Raw genomic sequence first — 13,245 nt, forward strand, 5'->3', positions numbered from 1 at the left:
TAAGCAGGACAGAGTTCTTTTAAAGAAAGATTTACTTTTATTATCAAAAGTTAAGCATGACAGGCTTCTGTTTAAGAAAGAGACCTGTTTTATTGTGTTAATGTTGTCATTTTGAGCTAAAAATAAATGGCTAAATGATTTTTGTTTCCCATGTCTTGATATCACAAAGAATACGCATCTACTTAAATCAAATTCAAGTCAAATGGTTAAAAAAAATAATTTCACACACAAAAAAAGAGCTAAAAAATTCACCACACTGGGAAGGGTGAAGACAACTGGGTCGCCCGGCCCTGGCCACGAGGTGTCCCTTATTTATTTCTCAGGGAGTTGGCAACCCTAACTGTAACATGTTGCCTTGTTGACGCCTGTCTTTCATTAAAACATTGAAAAAAATCTATATTTCAGAGTTGAGTATAGATTTGCAGCCTGTGTAGGCTTTTTCTCCTTTGAGGATAATGAGTGATGATGTCCCAACCCACTCAGGTATTACAACCTAAATCCGTCCTGCCTCTGCTAGCAGTCGCCCGTCAGCATGAAGACAGTTAGTTTATCACATTAGCTCAGTGTAATGATACCATCTGATAATTTAGAGTACCTATTCTCCGCACTTCAAATCCTTAAGTGCGCCTTACATATGAATTCTGGTTGTGCTTACTGACCTCGAACAGATTTTATGTGCTACACAGCGCTCAGAAATCTGTCAAAATGTTTACTACGACTTTGCTAAGCTACGAAGCCGCAGTGCTTGATGGATTGTTGGAGCATTTCTGCTACTGTAGTCAGGAGCCTCGTGGAGTAATCTGGGTCCTAAACTCTGTCACAGTGTTGCCAACTTAGCGACTTTTTCGCTATATTTAGCGAGTTTTCAGACCCCCTTAGCGACTTTTTTTCTAAAAAGCGACTAGCGACAAATCTGGCGACTTTTTCTGGTGTTATTGGAGACTTATTTATGATGACGTGAAAGCGCTTATTGCTTTTACTCTCAACAAGCAGCGGTGCTGCCGTGGGCACCTCGCCCGTGCCAAAGCGCTCACGGGCGGAGGATAGTCCTCCCCCAGCTGCTATCAGGGCAGCAGATGTTCACACCTGTGCGTCCAAACTGCAAATGAATCGGGCATCAGTGAAGCCGCTGCTCCTGCACTGACTGTAAGGAAGTCAGTTCTTCTTTTACTGTGATGCTGTTTTGTGGATTACAATGTTTAAAACTACTTATAAACACACACACAAAGTAACTCCACCAGAGTGCCTATTTCGGGTCACTTTTGCCGGTCCAAGCCCGGATAAAGAAGCAGGGTTGGAATTGTGACATTAAAAAAACCCAATAATTGCTAAAAGAAATTTAATTTGTAGTTCTAAAACTCTAAATACATTTAGGATGTTTTTTACTCACTTTGTCTCTTCCATGATGTTATTTCTCTCTCCAACAACATAGGTTACAATTACATTAGCATGACCAATTATGCAAATTTAGCGATGACGTCATTTAGGGACTTCTAGCGATTTTTAGTACTGGGGATTTGACATCACTGCTCCGTCAGCCTCAGGTCCCAAAGTCAACTAACACTGCGGCATCACTGTGAGTTACAAACTGTCTAAAGTCTTTCATCTTTAATAAAATGATCAGCGTTGCTGCTCTACCGGGTGTAATAATTAAGTTTAACATCCATGAAAACAGGATTTATTAAATTCAACAGAGTTAGAAGTTAGCAGGAAGTTAGCTCGCTAGCTTCCACCTAAACATGATATAGCATGTTCTGACTGAGAGATTTCTGAAAAATTCAAACGTACAGCTCTGTTATCACTTCCAACATAAATGAAGACAGAAAACTAAACAGCAGTGATGTTTGTAGGGTTACTGAAGTTGGGCTAGCTGGTAGATAATGATGTGCTACGTGACCGCTAGCTACACAGCTATGTTAGCATAACATTAGCACAGTGAAGCTGGAGGATGGATGCTAACTTTTTTCCACTCGATAAAAGTTAACATGAGGGTTCCTGATGGTTAGAGACAAATGCAATCACATGGCAGGATGCTGTAAACGGACCAAACTTCAGTCAGGAGAACAACTGAGATAATCCATCCACAATATGAGGTTAGTCATTAATATACTGCATCAACATGGGAACAGAGCAGCTGCAGAGGATTCAACATTAATGAATCAATGGTACTGAAGTGGAAGAAGCAAGAAGAATGAGCTGAGTAAAGTTTGACTTATCTGACTGTTTTGTTTCGCTTAATGCGCCTTATGGTCCGAAAAATACTGTACGATGTCAGATATAAGTGTTGTCCAATGAACTCTGTGGTTCACTGTACATGCTCGAACACTCAAAGCTAAAAGTAACTGGAACAAAGGTTGTAAAAACACTAAGAACACAAATAAAATAACTGATTTTTAACTGTATGATTGTATTTTTTCTGTACAACATTAAAAACATGTCTAATGTCAAACCAATCTCCTGGTCTGTGTGGCAGCTGTGATATAATACTGTACTATGTTATGTGTCTTTTTAAAATGTATTTATTTATTTAGTTTTTTCTTAGTTGTGGGTCTCTTGGAAGAGATTATCATCTCAGTGAGACAGCCTGATTTAATAAAGCAGGAGCAAAAATGAAATAATGTAAAATTGAAATGACAAGCAGAGCCACATCTTTATCTGTTTGTAAGTGCTGTTTTATCTCACAAGTTCCCCTTTTTGCTTCTCCTACAGGAACAACTTCCAGATCTGTGGTCCCACTTCCAAAACCTGAACCTGGAGGCACACATGTACGCCTCCCAGTGGTTCCTAACGCTCTTCACCGCCAAATTCCCCCTGTGCATGGTGTTTCACATCACTGACCTGCTGCTATGCGAGGTAACGTCAGTGCACTTGTTATACTGATTACATGGGGAGAGAGCTTTAGTCTACATTGTCCAGAGTCCAGTAAGGCGATGCTCAACTGTCTGGAAACAGGAAATCAGTTGAAAGTGGATAGAAAGGAGGTTACGAGGGGTCAGGAGAAGGGTATTAGAGGAGAGGGTTGGATGTCCACAAAGACGGCTGAAAACAGCTCTTAGTAAGTAATGTATGCTGCAAGTTCTGCTAGCTGCTAGCTCCACAGAAATATATTCCTCCAAGCAGTTTCTATTACCCGTCAGCCTGAAGACCGGCAGGTGTGTTGTCAGATAATACCCGTCGATCATTAATCGTTAATAAGCAGTGACGGGGCTCTGGGCCCTTAGCTTCCTATTGTAAGGCAAATGTTAAAAAGCTCAGTGTGCACCTTGATGCTTCCTTTAAACTGTGTGAACCAAGGTAAAGCCACACCTTCCAGCTGATGTCTTTGGACGTGTTATTCATGTGTTCATTACTTGCCGACTGGACTACTGCAGTTCTCTGTATCTGGTTTGGACCAGGCCTCTCTTTACAAAATGCAGCTGCTCGTCTGCGACTGGCGCTAAACCGAAGGAGCCTGTAACCCCGGTGTTGGCCTCTCCACACTGACTTCCTGTTCTTTACACGATCCAATTTAAAATCGTAGTTTTTGTTTTAAAATCACTGAACGGCCGAGCCCCTTCTCACCGGTCTGAGCTCCTGTTTGTTTGTCCAAACCAACCTTAACTATTCCACGGCCTTCTCTGTGGCAGGTCCCAGAATAATCTTCCTCCTGATATTATATCTGCACAAAAAAAGCTTTGGCACATGGACAAAGATCCCTGAGATGTCTAGTGAAGCCAAATAATTGACAGTTCATCATGATATCTGTAGAGATGATTTTGTACAAATGGGGTGAGAAGATATTTTCATCCAATACTAAGAAGATATGACATACGGGGGAAAAAAGGTGCAACATCTTAATGATATAAAAAATAAATCACCTTTCTGTCTCGCAGATCTGCTTTTAACTCACGCTGACCTAAACAGTTTGGTTTTCGCAGCTTTGTTTTAGTTATTTTATTCATTTTTCTATATTTTGCTGCATCATTGTTGTGCATTTTATTTATTGCAGTGGCATTTTACATTGTTAAGCACTTTGTGCAGCATGTGCTGCAAGAGTCACACGATGTTGCCGAGCTACTGGTGCTTTTACCGCGGTGCAAATCCAAATCCGTTTCCACGAGCCCTTCTGGAATGTGGAAGGAGACTAGAGTAGTGAGGGAGGAGCCCAAACTACACTTCCCGGTTATCAGTGGCCACAAGTAAAGGGCACACAGCATCGATGCTTCTGCTCAGGCCTTTTAGGGTCGATGCTATCAATGATCTAATATCATCAGGGCCACCTGACCTAATACCGATCGATGAGCAAGTCACTTATCATCGTACGAAATCTGTGTGACAGAAGAAGCGTTATTCCCAGAAATAACGGCATCACTGAGGAGCTTTATATGATACATTTCAGACATGTATATATCGAAAAATATATATTTCAGAGTTGAGTTGACGAAAAAAACCCACACCCTCCTAAACAGTCTTGGATGTGGTTCTATAGTACAATATAATCCCGTGTCGTCTCACTATTCATGGTAAGTTAACGATGGCGATTTCACCCCTGAGAATGCACTTGGCATCGGCGGGGAGGAGAAGCTCCCTTTTACAGAAGGAACCCCTGACACAACCAGGCTAAGGTTGGGCAGCCATCTGCCTCGACTGGTTGAGTGAGAGGAAAGCTGAGAGAGAGAAGCGGAGCGCTGAGCATCAACAAACAGTGAACAGACTTGTGGGCCAGTATCCATAGATCAGACACATTCAGCTCTGGAGAGAAACTAGGAAACTGAGACGAAGAGAGGGGATAATGTGCTGTTCTGTTCAGTGTTTCAGTCATTTACACAAAATATCTGAATACCAGAAAGACAAATATTGGGCAAAGTACTACACGTTGGCCCCCCAGGGGATCTTGTGGGCGGTGTAGCAGGACTACGTGGCCAACAACGGTGGGTCATTGTTATGAACTTTAACAGAGCGTGTTCCCATCCTTGGCAAAAAGTCAAATTGGTTTTCAGCGGGTCGTGGACTCTGGAGTTTCGTCTCCTCTCCTGTTTGTGATGATGTTCTTTAAGCTTCATCAGAACATGGCCGTCCACGTACACTGAGGTGGTTTGCAGCTGAGGGTGAACCAACGATACAGGTTAGGACCTCAACCCCAACCCCCGGGCCATGGACCGGTACCAGTGCATTTTAAAAAAGACGTTTTTATCGTTAACTCTGTTTCCCTGGGTCTTTTCCGTGTTGTAGTTGTGCGTCTTATTTTGAAAGAAATATTTACACATTACCATAGTGACCAGAGAGCGTTAAGGGGCAGAGAGGAGAATGTTGCTCTCAATGTAGGGCTGCCACGATTAGTCGACTATCAAAATCGTTGACGACTGATTTAATAGTCGACGTGTCGTTTGAAGCTTTGTAAGATCCCAAAAGACGCAGGAATAAGTAGTAGGATTTAAGAGTGTAATAACGGACTGAAACAGAAGATGGCAGCACTGCATGTACAAGGATGCCAGCTGCCGTTAAACCCCGAAGAAGAAGAAGAAGCTGTGTCCCAGAATTCATAGCGCAGCCCAGCTCAGTTTCCAACAATGGCGGCAGCTAGTTAGTTTTAATATTACTCTTATTATTCTTTCTGGGTCACAAAATAAACGTTTAACATGTTTTCAGGCGAGAATGTAGCTGTGTAAACCTCAAATATCTGCTCAGTTTATCAAGATACCACATATTTTCAAAAGCGCTCCGACGTTTTCGGAGACGTCTGTTAGCCACTAGCTCGATAGCTAGCCGGGGGCTAGGCTAACTAGAGCCGTGAGAACACCGGACTCCCGGCTAATCGTCTTCAAACCCACCGCCGTCTTTCACTACTCAGGTTAAACATGATATATAAGTCACTTAGATAACTTAAAAATGTTATTGTTTGGCCTTTTTTTAGTATTTTATTTGTTCCTGAGTAAATCGGTTTGGCTGAGATTAAAGTTATAGTTTTTACACAGCTGAATAAACATCAAGCAGACAGCTGATTATCAGAAGTGTGAGATGCTGGAGAATTTACTCCGGTGTCCTGTTATATTTTAGATAGCAAGGAGTTTATTAAACTTCACCAAAACAATCTGCAAATTTCATTAAAATTTAATAAACTATCATCTTGTCTTTATTTTTAGTTAGCACATACCTTAAACACTTAAAGCTGTAAGCTAATGATAGTTCTATAAGAGCAGATGCTGCTGGTGCAATAAGCTGTACGTTTTACGTTCAATGGATGATGATCTGATTAGTCGACTAATCGCAGAATTAATCGGTGACTAATCGACTATCAAAATAATCGTTTGTGGCAGCCCTATCTCAATGTTGTTGGCGCTTTTCAGGAGGACGCTGCTAATAAAGTTACACAATTACACAGTGAATTTGCATTTGTTATTATATTGACAAAATAGCACCGTTTTTGTCGTGGTCGTATCATTTTATTTTGTTGTATTTATCTGCCACACCTTCAAGGCCAGTCCGTGAAGATATTGTCTGACATTAAACCGTCCGTGGCACAAAAAAGGTTGGGGAGCGCTGGATTAGGGGACAGATGTAGCTGCCATAGACTTGGTGGAGCCAGAAATACAATGGGGGCCATGTAATGTTTCAGCCCACGCACAAGGCTGCATGGGGCCGATAACAAAGCCCTGAGGGACACCTGATCTAATGCATGCAGATCCCAATGAACTTCTCGTGTCATTCAGTAAGTGTGCAGCGAGTATGACCTGCTGTGTCACATTCTGACCTTTAACACAAAGTAACCTTATCAGTTACCACCACCGTCGTCCTTGGTTACAATTTGACTTAATGAGTCTATTTTAAAAATAAAAGTACATAAACACGGTGGGATATTAGTGTTTTCATTCCTAATGCTTTGACCGACTGTCTCACTGTAATTGCATCAAATGCAAAATCAACTTTCTTCCATCCTCCTCCCTCTCTGCCTTCCTTCCTTCTTCCCTTCCTTCTTTCCTGCCTCCCAGTTAGCCTCAGGCAGAACAATTAAAAGTTTCCCAAGTCTTTCTCACCCATTGAGCCGCATGATGACAATCTGCCTGTTAAAGCAGCATTGTGATATTATGCTCCCCCCTCATCCTTTTCATCATCTCTCACTCCTCTCTTCTTTTTCCATTATCTTTTTCTTGTATTGTCATTTTGTTTGTTGCACTCACACTTTGTCATTTCCTGAAACTTTTCTGTGTTTTTTTTTTAATCTTTGTTTTCTTGCTCTCTTTTTCTTTCTGTTTGTATGTAAACCTGTAAATCCGTCGCTGTTTTAAAGCAGGACAAACTCTTTGTTCTTTTGTTTCACTCTGACAATCTTCTTCTTTGTGATTGTTCCTCGTCACTGTCACACCCTCATTATTAATCACTCTTTTTGTCTCAGCTGCTGTCTTTATTTGATGGTCTTCTTAGAAATGTATGCTGATCATTCCCCTCGCTCTATATCTATAATCTCTCTCTAGATATAGATAGATCTTCTCTCCCCAGTTTAGCATCTCCCCGTCTATGGATGTTTCTCTCTTGTCCCTGCTTGAACACACAGTTTGAGATAATCTCTCCTCCCAAACACGCCTTTGATCATGCCTCAGCACTCTAGCGCCATCTTGAGGCCTGCATCGATAGGTGTGCGGAGGCAGAGCTCCCCCTCTTTTCTCTTTCTTCAGATATTTTTAGAGCTGCTCAGATATTTTTAGCTCTGTGTTGCCATGTGAACTGGTTGTCACGGAGACCAAGGAGATGGGTGTTCCCATGCAGAGTTTGCATCCGCATTACATTTTCCTTCTTTTGGTCAAAATTAAAAGCACTGTATGAAGAAATGGTTGAAATAATACAACAAAATATGCACATTATATATCAAACAAAGGGGCGTTTGTTTTTAAGCAGCACTCTGCGCCTCTGGATTGGCTCTACCCTGTGAAGCTTGTATTTGGGTTTCTTTGTGCTGCAGCTGCAGAATCATTCGTAGATCATTCATCAGACGATAAAAGGAAATTTGTGTTTCCTACAAATTTTATGCTGAACTGAACTGAAAGGTGCTCTGTGGCATCGCTAAATAAATACTGATGAGCTAATTGTAAAAGACCATGTTCAGCTCACACATCTGCTCGTCTGTGAAAATATTTATAAAGTTGTGTTGGAAGGACTTTTCTGGAGCTCTTTGATAGTAAAACAGCTGAAGCTTGTTACACAGTAGATATTTGTTTCTGTTTGATCCTGTAATTGCATGTCCAGCATCGCTATGATGAACAGTTAAACTGTGCATGTGAACAGAGCCTCCATCACTGTGATCGTGTGTTTATAAAGGTAAATAGAAAATAAGAAGCTGAGGTTATCCTGACCTGAGCCGACGGTTTCTTTTTGGTTGACTGTGGCAGTGATTCTTGCAGAACTCGAGATTGAAGTATTGTTTCAGAAAAATGTGACTCTGTTCGCTGTTTAGAGCTGTAAAAATAAAAATCTGCAAAGTGCAGCATCAAGTTTAAAATTGCTAAAGTGGCTTTTAAAAACTACACATGCAAATAATTGTAGCTGTTGTGTTTCTATTGTTTCTGTTTTCACAAATAGTTCTTCTCTTTCAGGGACTGAACATCATCTTCAACGTAGCCCTCGCCCTGCTCAAGGTTAGTCCTCACTTTCTTTGTACATCTGTGTTTAAATCCGTCTCTGCACATGTAGGAAGCCCAAAGTGCAAATCAAAGCACATGCAGGCAGGATTGCAACAAGAGGCATTTGTTTACATCTGTCCCCTCCTAGTGGTCAAATCACAAACTGCATCTGGAAGAGAGGAAGTTGCATACACTTCATGTGGTTTGTCCATAGAAAGCAAATGGTTAGTCTTGAGACAACAGTCTCGGTCGTTGTGTCCTTGAGTAAGACACTTCACCTGCCGCCTACTGGTGGTGGCCAGAGGGGCCGATGGTGCGATATGGCAGCCTCGCTTCTGTCAGTCTGCCCCAGGGCAGCTGTGGCTACAACTGTAGCTGCCTCCACCAGTGTGTGGATGTGAGAGTGAATGAATAGTGGAATTGTAAAGCGCTATATAAATGCAATCCATTATTATTATTATTATTATTATAGAGTCCTTACAGTAAAGGCTGCAGATTTGACAGAGGAGGAAAACCACACTGAGCTGAACAATTTGTGGTCATTTGAAATGTAGCAGAGTTTTAGATGAGCTGTTGATGGTTTTGTATTTTATCTGATCGGTTGGTTTGATCCATTCATTCATTCATTGGTTTACCAGAGACGGATGAGATGCAGTTGGCTTGAGTGTCATGGAGCCCATGGGTGAAAAATGTAAGGATATTCCAGATTTTAAAAAAACAAGAGAGAAGAAAAGCTGCAGGTTTTCTTCAACAGTGTTTGTGTAATCACACTTACTGCCAGAAGGGGGAGACAAAAGTTACATATTTAATCAACTTGGTTCTCAATCACAGGAACCAGACGGCTGGGTCACAGACTGTCCACATACACACCAGGAAACTGTTTTGTCTTTGATTTAAGGGATTAGTATTATTATTATTATATGCAAGTTAATAACATGTTTGGTTGATTTTAAATTGGTTAAAATTTGGGGCTTCTTTTATTTTGTGCTTTTTTAAATACCAAAAGGTTTGCATGTTTTTGTTGTCCAAGCACAGCGGTGAAGAATTACTACTTGTTGTTATTTTCTGTGTTGTGGTGGGATAGATCAGTGGTGACTGTGTCATAGAGCACGTCTGTGTCTGGCTGTTCAGTGTGGACAGTAGTTTGATGGGACGTCCTCTGTTCTCAGTACTGTTCAGGTACAAGTTCTTCATTTTGTGACAACAAATCTCTGTTAGCTGGCTCATGATTACACCGGCTGACAGTTTCCAGGTAAACAGATGAAGTCTGGCATAAACAGCCTCACCTTTCCTCTTTTTTACACACCGGCAGTGTGAACGGGCTGAATTTTACACAAGCGTGTGATAAAATGATGGAACAACCAGGGAAGTTTTCTCTCTTTTCTTTACCTTTCCTGTGATCCCAGAAGAAACTTCATGGCTGCGTTTGAACTTATGTCATGATCAATATTTTACTTTTACCGATTAGTTACTCGTGTTTATTATCGATCAGTCCACACAAATGAACAAGGTCTGCATTTAAAATACTAGAATAAATAAAATAACTTACACTCATATAGTTGAATAACAATAATAATAACAATGATTATGATAACAGTAATAAGAAGCTTTTAGGTACTAATGAGGCAATGACTGCTTTTATTTTGTCTCTGGTTAAAATGAAGGACGGCTGGTTTCTAAAAAGCCCTCCTCCTCCTCTGTGTGTTGGTCATCAGTTATTCTGTGTCAGAGAGAACGATGCGGTGGATACGACGGTTGGAAATGGAGAACAAACGAGGATGTGAGGAGGGAGGAGTGTGGAAGGGGCTTCCACTGCCTGTTTCTAATTGGCCGGGCATGACGGCATTCTCCCCAGAGGCTCCCTCCTCCTCCCTCCATCCATCCTGCACTCTTCCTCGCTCTCATCACCCCTCCCTCCATCTGTGCTCGCCTCCCTCCCTCTCCGGCTTAGTCGCCACATCCACATCACAGCAGGGGCATCAGAGATAACGTTAGCGATCTGGACCTGAAGGAGAAAAGCTGTGTGTGATTTTATGTTTTGGTCTTTTTGCTCTTTATCCCTTCCTGCCGTGGATGCCTGCTCGGAGCCTTTACTTTCACTCACTTCCTCGTTCCCTATCTTCTTTCCCTCCTGCTCCACTACCTCTACCTCCTCCTTTTCTCTGGTTGGATATGTATTTGTCCAACACGCTACCTCTGCCCACCAGCCAGACCTCTGCAACGGAGCCGCCCCTGCTACTGATAGCTATTAGCTCCTAGCATCACAAGTACAGAGAGGTTGAGGGTTGGAAACACTGTGGCGTGGCTTCATTGCGTTGCCTGGTCCCAGCTGCTGGCCAAGGCAGAGACTCCTGCAGATCCAACACCCACTCGTACCCTCGTTCAGGGAGTCGGTGCTGTTCAGAGCAACGAGAAAGGACTTTCTACCTAAAGGAGGCAGCTCCTGAGCTCAAAAATCTACTGACAAATACAGACCGGATGCACGGCTGCTCCTGCTGATAGAAATCTGCTGAGGGCAGAAGCAGGAGTCCAGGCTCGCGCTGTGAACTAGGCTGCTGCTTGCTGTGGTTTGGATTTGTGCAGAACTGAAAGTCTTGCACCGGTGAAGAGCTGAAGGAGGCTGTCGTCACACTTTCTGTTCCATTTTTCCATCTTGGTTTTCATGCATCGCTGGTTTGCGTGTGAGTCAGTGAGTTCAGCATCCGCTCGGCCGTACTCTAACTCAAACACGCAGCGCATCGTGTCCCACGGGCGCAAACGCGCCACGTTCCAAACGGACCACATCTCGTCCTTTTCTGCTTTTTTGCTAGGACCGCCTGTCCAGGCGTGGAGGGCGCACAAAAAGATCAGTGCTGCTTTTTTCACGGTCATTTCAGAGGAATCAGACCTCGGCGAAGCTCCATTTGCAAAGTGGGTACAAACGTATCGACTGCTTTGATGTGTCATCGCTCACGCGCTGAGCCTCGAGCATTGAGGCCACGCCGCTGTGCAGCCGGAGCCAGATTTTCTCCGCGTCTTTGAAGTCAGCGAAGGAAAAATAAAAAAAGGTGGCGTCCTTATCCAGTGCCGCTGTTTGCTGGAGAAGCACCCCACGTGTTGAGCAGCTTTGTTGCCAGGCAACAGTACGCTGGATTGGAATTGGTTAGAGGGAGTTTGCCGAGGGAAGAAGATGAGAGTGGGCCGTGTGATTGGGTTTCAAAGCAAGTCTGGCAGGTAGCTGAAAGACTCAGCATTATGTGGAAAGCAGCGCCAACGCATCGTTTCCTGACTGTGATTGCGTCGCACCGGGGGGCCGGCGCCGGGCTCTGACAGTGGTACAAGCTGAGCGGCCTCCGCCAACGTCTTGTCCACGTGCTGACAGTCTGCGTTGCCCGGATGAACTGGATCGATCTGAACGTCACGTGTCCTGGACGTCGAAGCGCCGGCTGCCGAGTCGCCGTGTTTCATTGAGCTCGTCTTCTATTCGTTTCCACCTGAACGCCAGGCTGTCACGGCGTGCAAATCGCAGCTGCTCTCTCCTCATCCACCAGAACCTCAACACTTTTTGACACTGAGCTGAGAACGGAGGTTCCCACGCTCCTCCTCGTCTACGCCGACAACACAGGAAACTCCTGGGCATCTAGACGACACGCTGGAGTCATCTTCCATCCTGGCCCCGGAGCGGGACCGCCCCTCTCCCTCTCCCTCACCCTGTCCCACCCCACCTCCATCTCCTCCACGCTCTCCACCGCCCTCTCCTCCTCCCGTACCAGTCCTGACCCCACATTTGCCCCTTCCAGCAGTTCGCAAAGCAGTGGAAGATGGCGAGGGAACGACGGAAGAGAGGGCCCACGGCAGTCAGGCCTCAGCAGACTCTTTCTGCAGGGTCATGGACCTTCTTGGGATGGGACACCGGCTCTTCGTCCCCAGGCTGCTGGCGGTGAGAGAGAGATGCAGGGATGGAGTGGTGGTTGACTGTTAGACCAGTTAGACCAGAGTGTTTTAATGGGGGAAGAGTTTGTGGGGGAAATGGGAACGTGTCAGTTTATGAATTCATTTAGTAGCTGTATCTGTCGCTGTGATGCCTCGCTGGTCATGTTGCGTACATGCAGCTGACAGCACGAGCTGTTTGTTTGCTGCCTGATGTCACCTCCACATTTATTCCATCTGCAGAAATGGAACAAAAAATAATCTTAGAAGGAAAACGCTCTCAAACACGCTCGACACAGATTCTGGTGTCTTTGCATCTTCTCACCACAGGGTGGCGGTATTGTTGTGTTATTAAATACCCTGTGATCTCTTTACCCCATAAAGATGATACTCGACGCCTCAGTATGTGTCAATAAACACGTGGTTTGAAGAAAGCCGCTGAGTTTCGTGAGGACGTGTCACCTCTCGTCTCCCATCAGAGGCTTGAAAAATGACAGAAAAGAGCTTCAGTGGTTTTTCCTATTAGGGATTTCAAGGGGTGAAGGGTTTAAATATGGGAGTTACAAAAGATTCTCATGCTGCTGCATAAACAAGGTGGTTCCTGTTCCTGTGCTGAAGGAGGAGAGCAGCCTGGGATCAGCAAAGCAGGACGATGGACTGAGAGCTCTCAGCCTTTGCTTAGAGATGATTAAAAGTAACTGTCTGCACAGGAAATGACATTTTATAAAGCTACAGTGTAACT

At 43.8% G+C, this 13,245-nt stretch overlaps 1 protein-coding gene across 2 annotated transcripts in view; it reads left to right on the top strand.

Moving 5' to 3' along the window:
* rabgap1l (RAB GTPase activating protein 1-like) overlaps positions 1 to 13,245 on the top strand; it is a 101,140-nt gene that overhangs the window by 69,726 nt on the left and 18,169 nt on the right. For both annotated transcript variants that reach the window (XM_085138429.1, XM_085138430.1), the window contains exons 17-18: positions 2,710 to 2,853; positions 8,568 to 8,609. In XM_085138429.1, the coding sequence (XP_084994555.1) occupies positions 2,710 to 2,853; positions 8,568 to 8,609 (186 nt within the window). The remainder of the gene's footprint in view (positions 1 to 2,709; positions 2,854 to 8,567; positions 8,610 to 13,245) is intronic.

This window comes from Neolamprologus multifasciatus, chromosome 17, assembly GCF_963576455.1.
Source record: "Neolamprologus multifasciatus chromosome 17, fNeoMul1.2, whole genome shotgun sequence".
In the NCBI taxonomy this organism is placed as follows: domain Eukaryota; kingdom Metazoa; phylum Chordata; class Actinopteri; order Cichliformes; family Cichlidae; genus Neolamprologus; species Neolamprologus multifasciatus.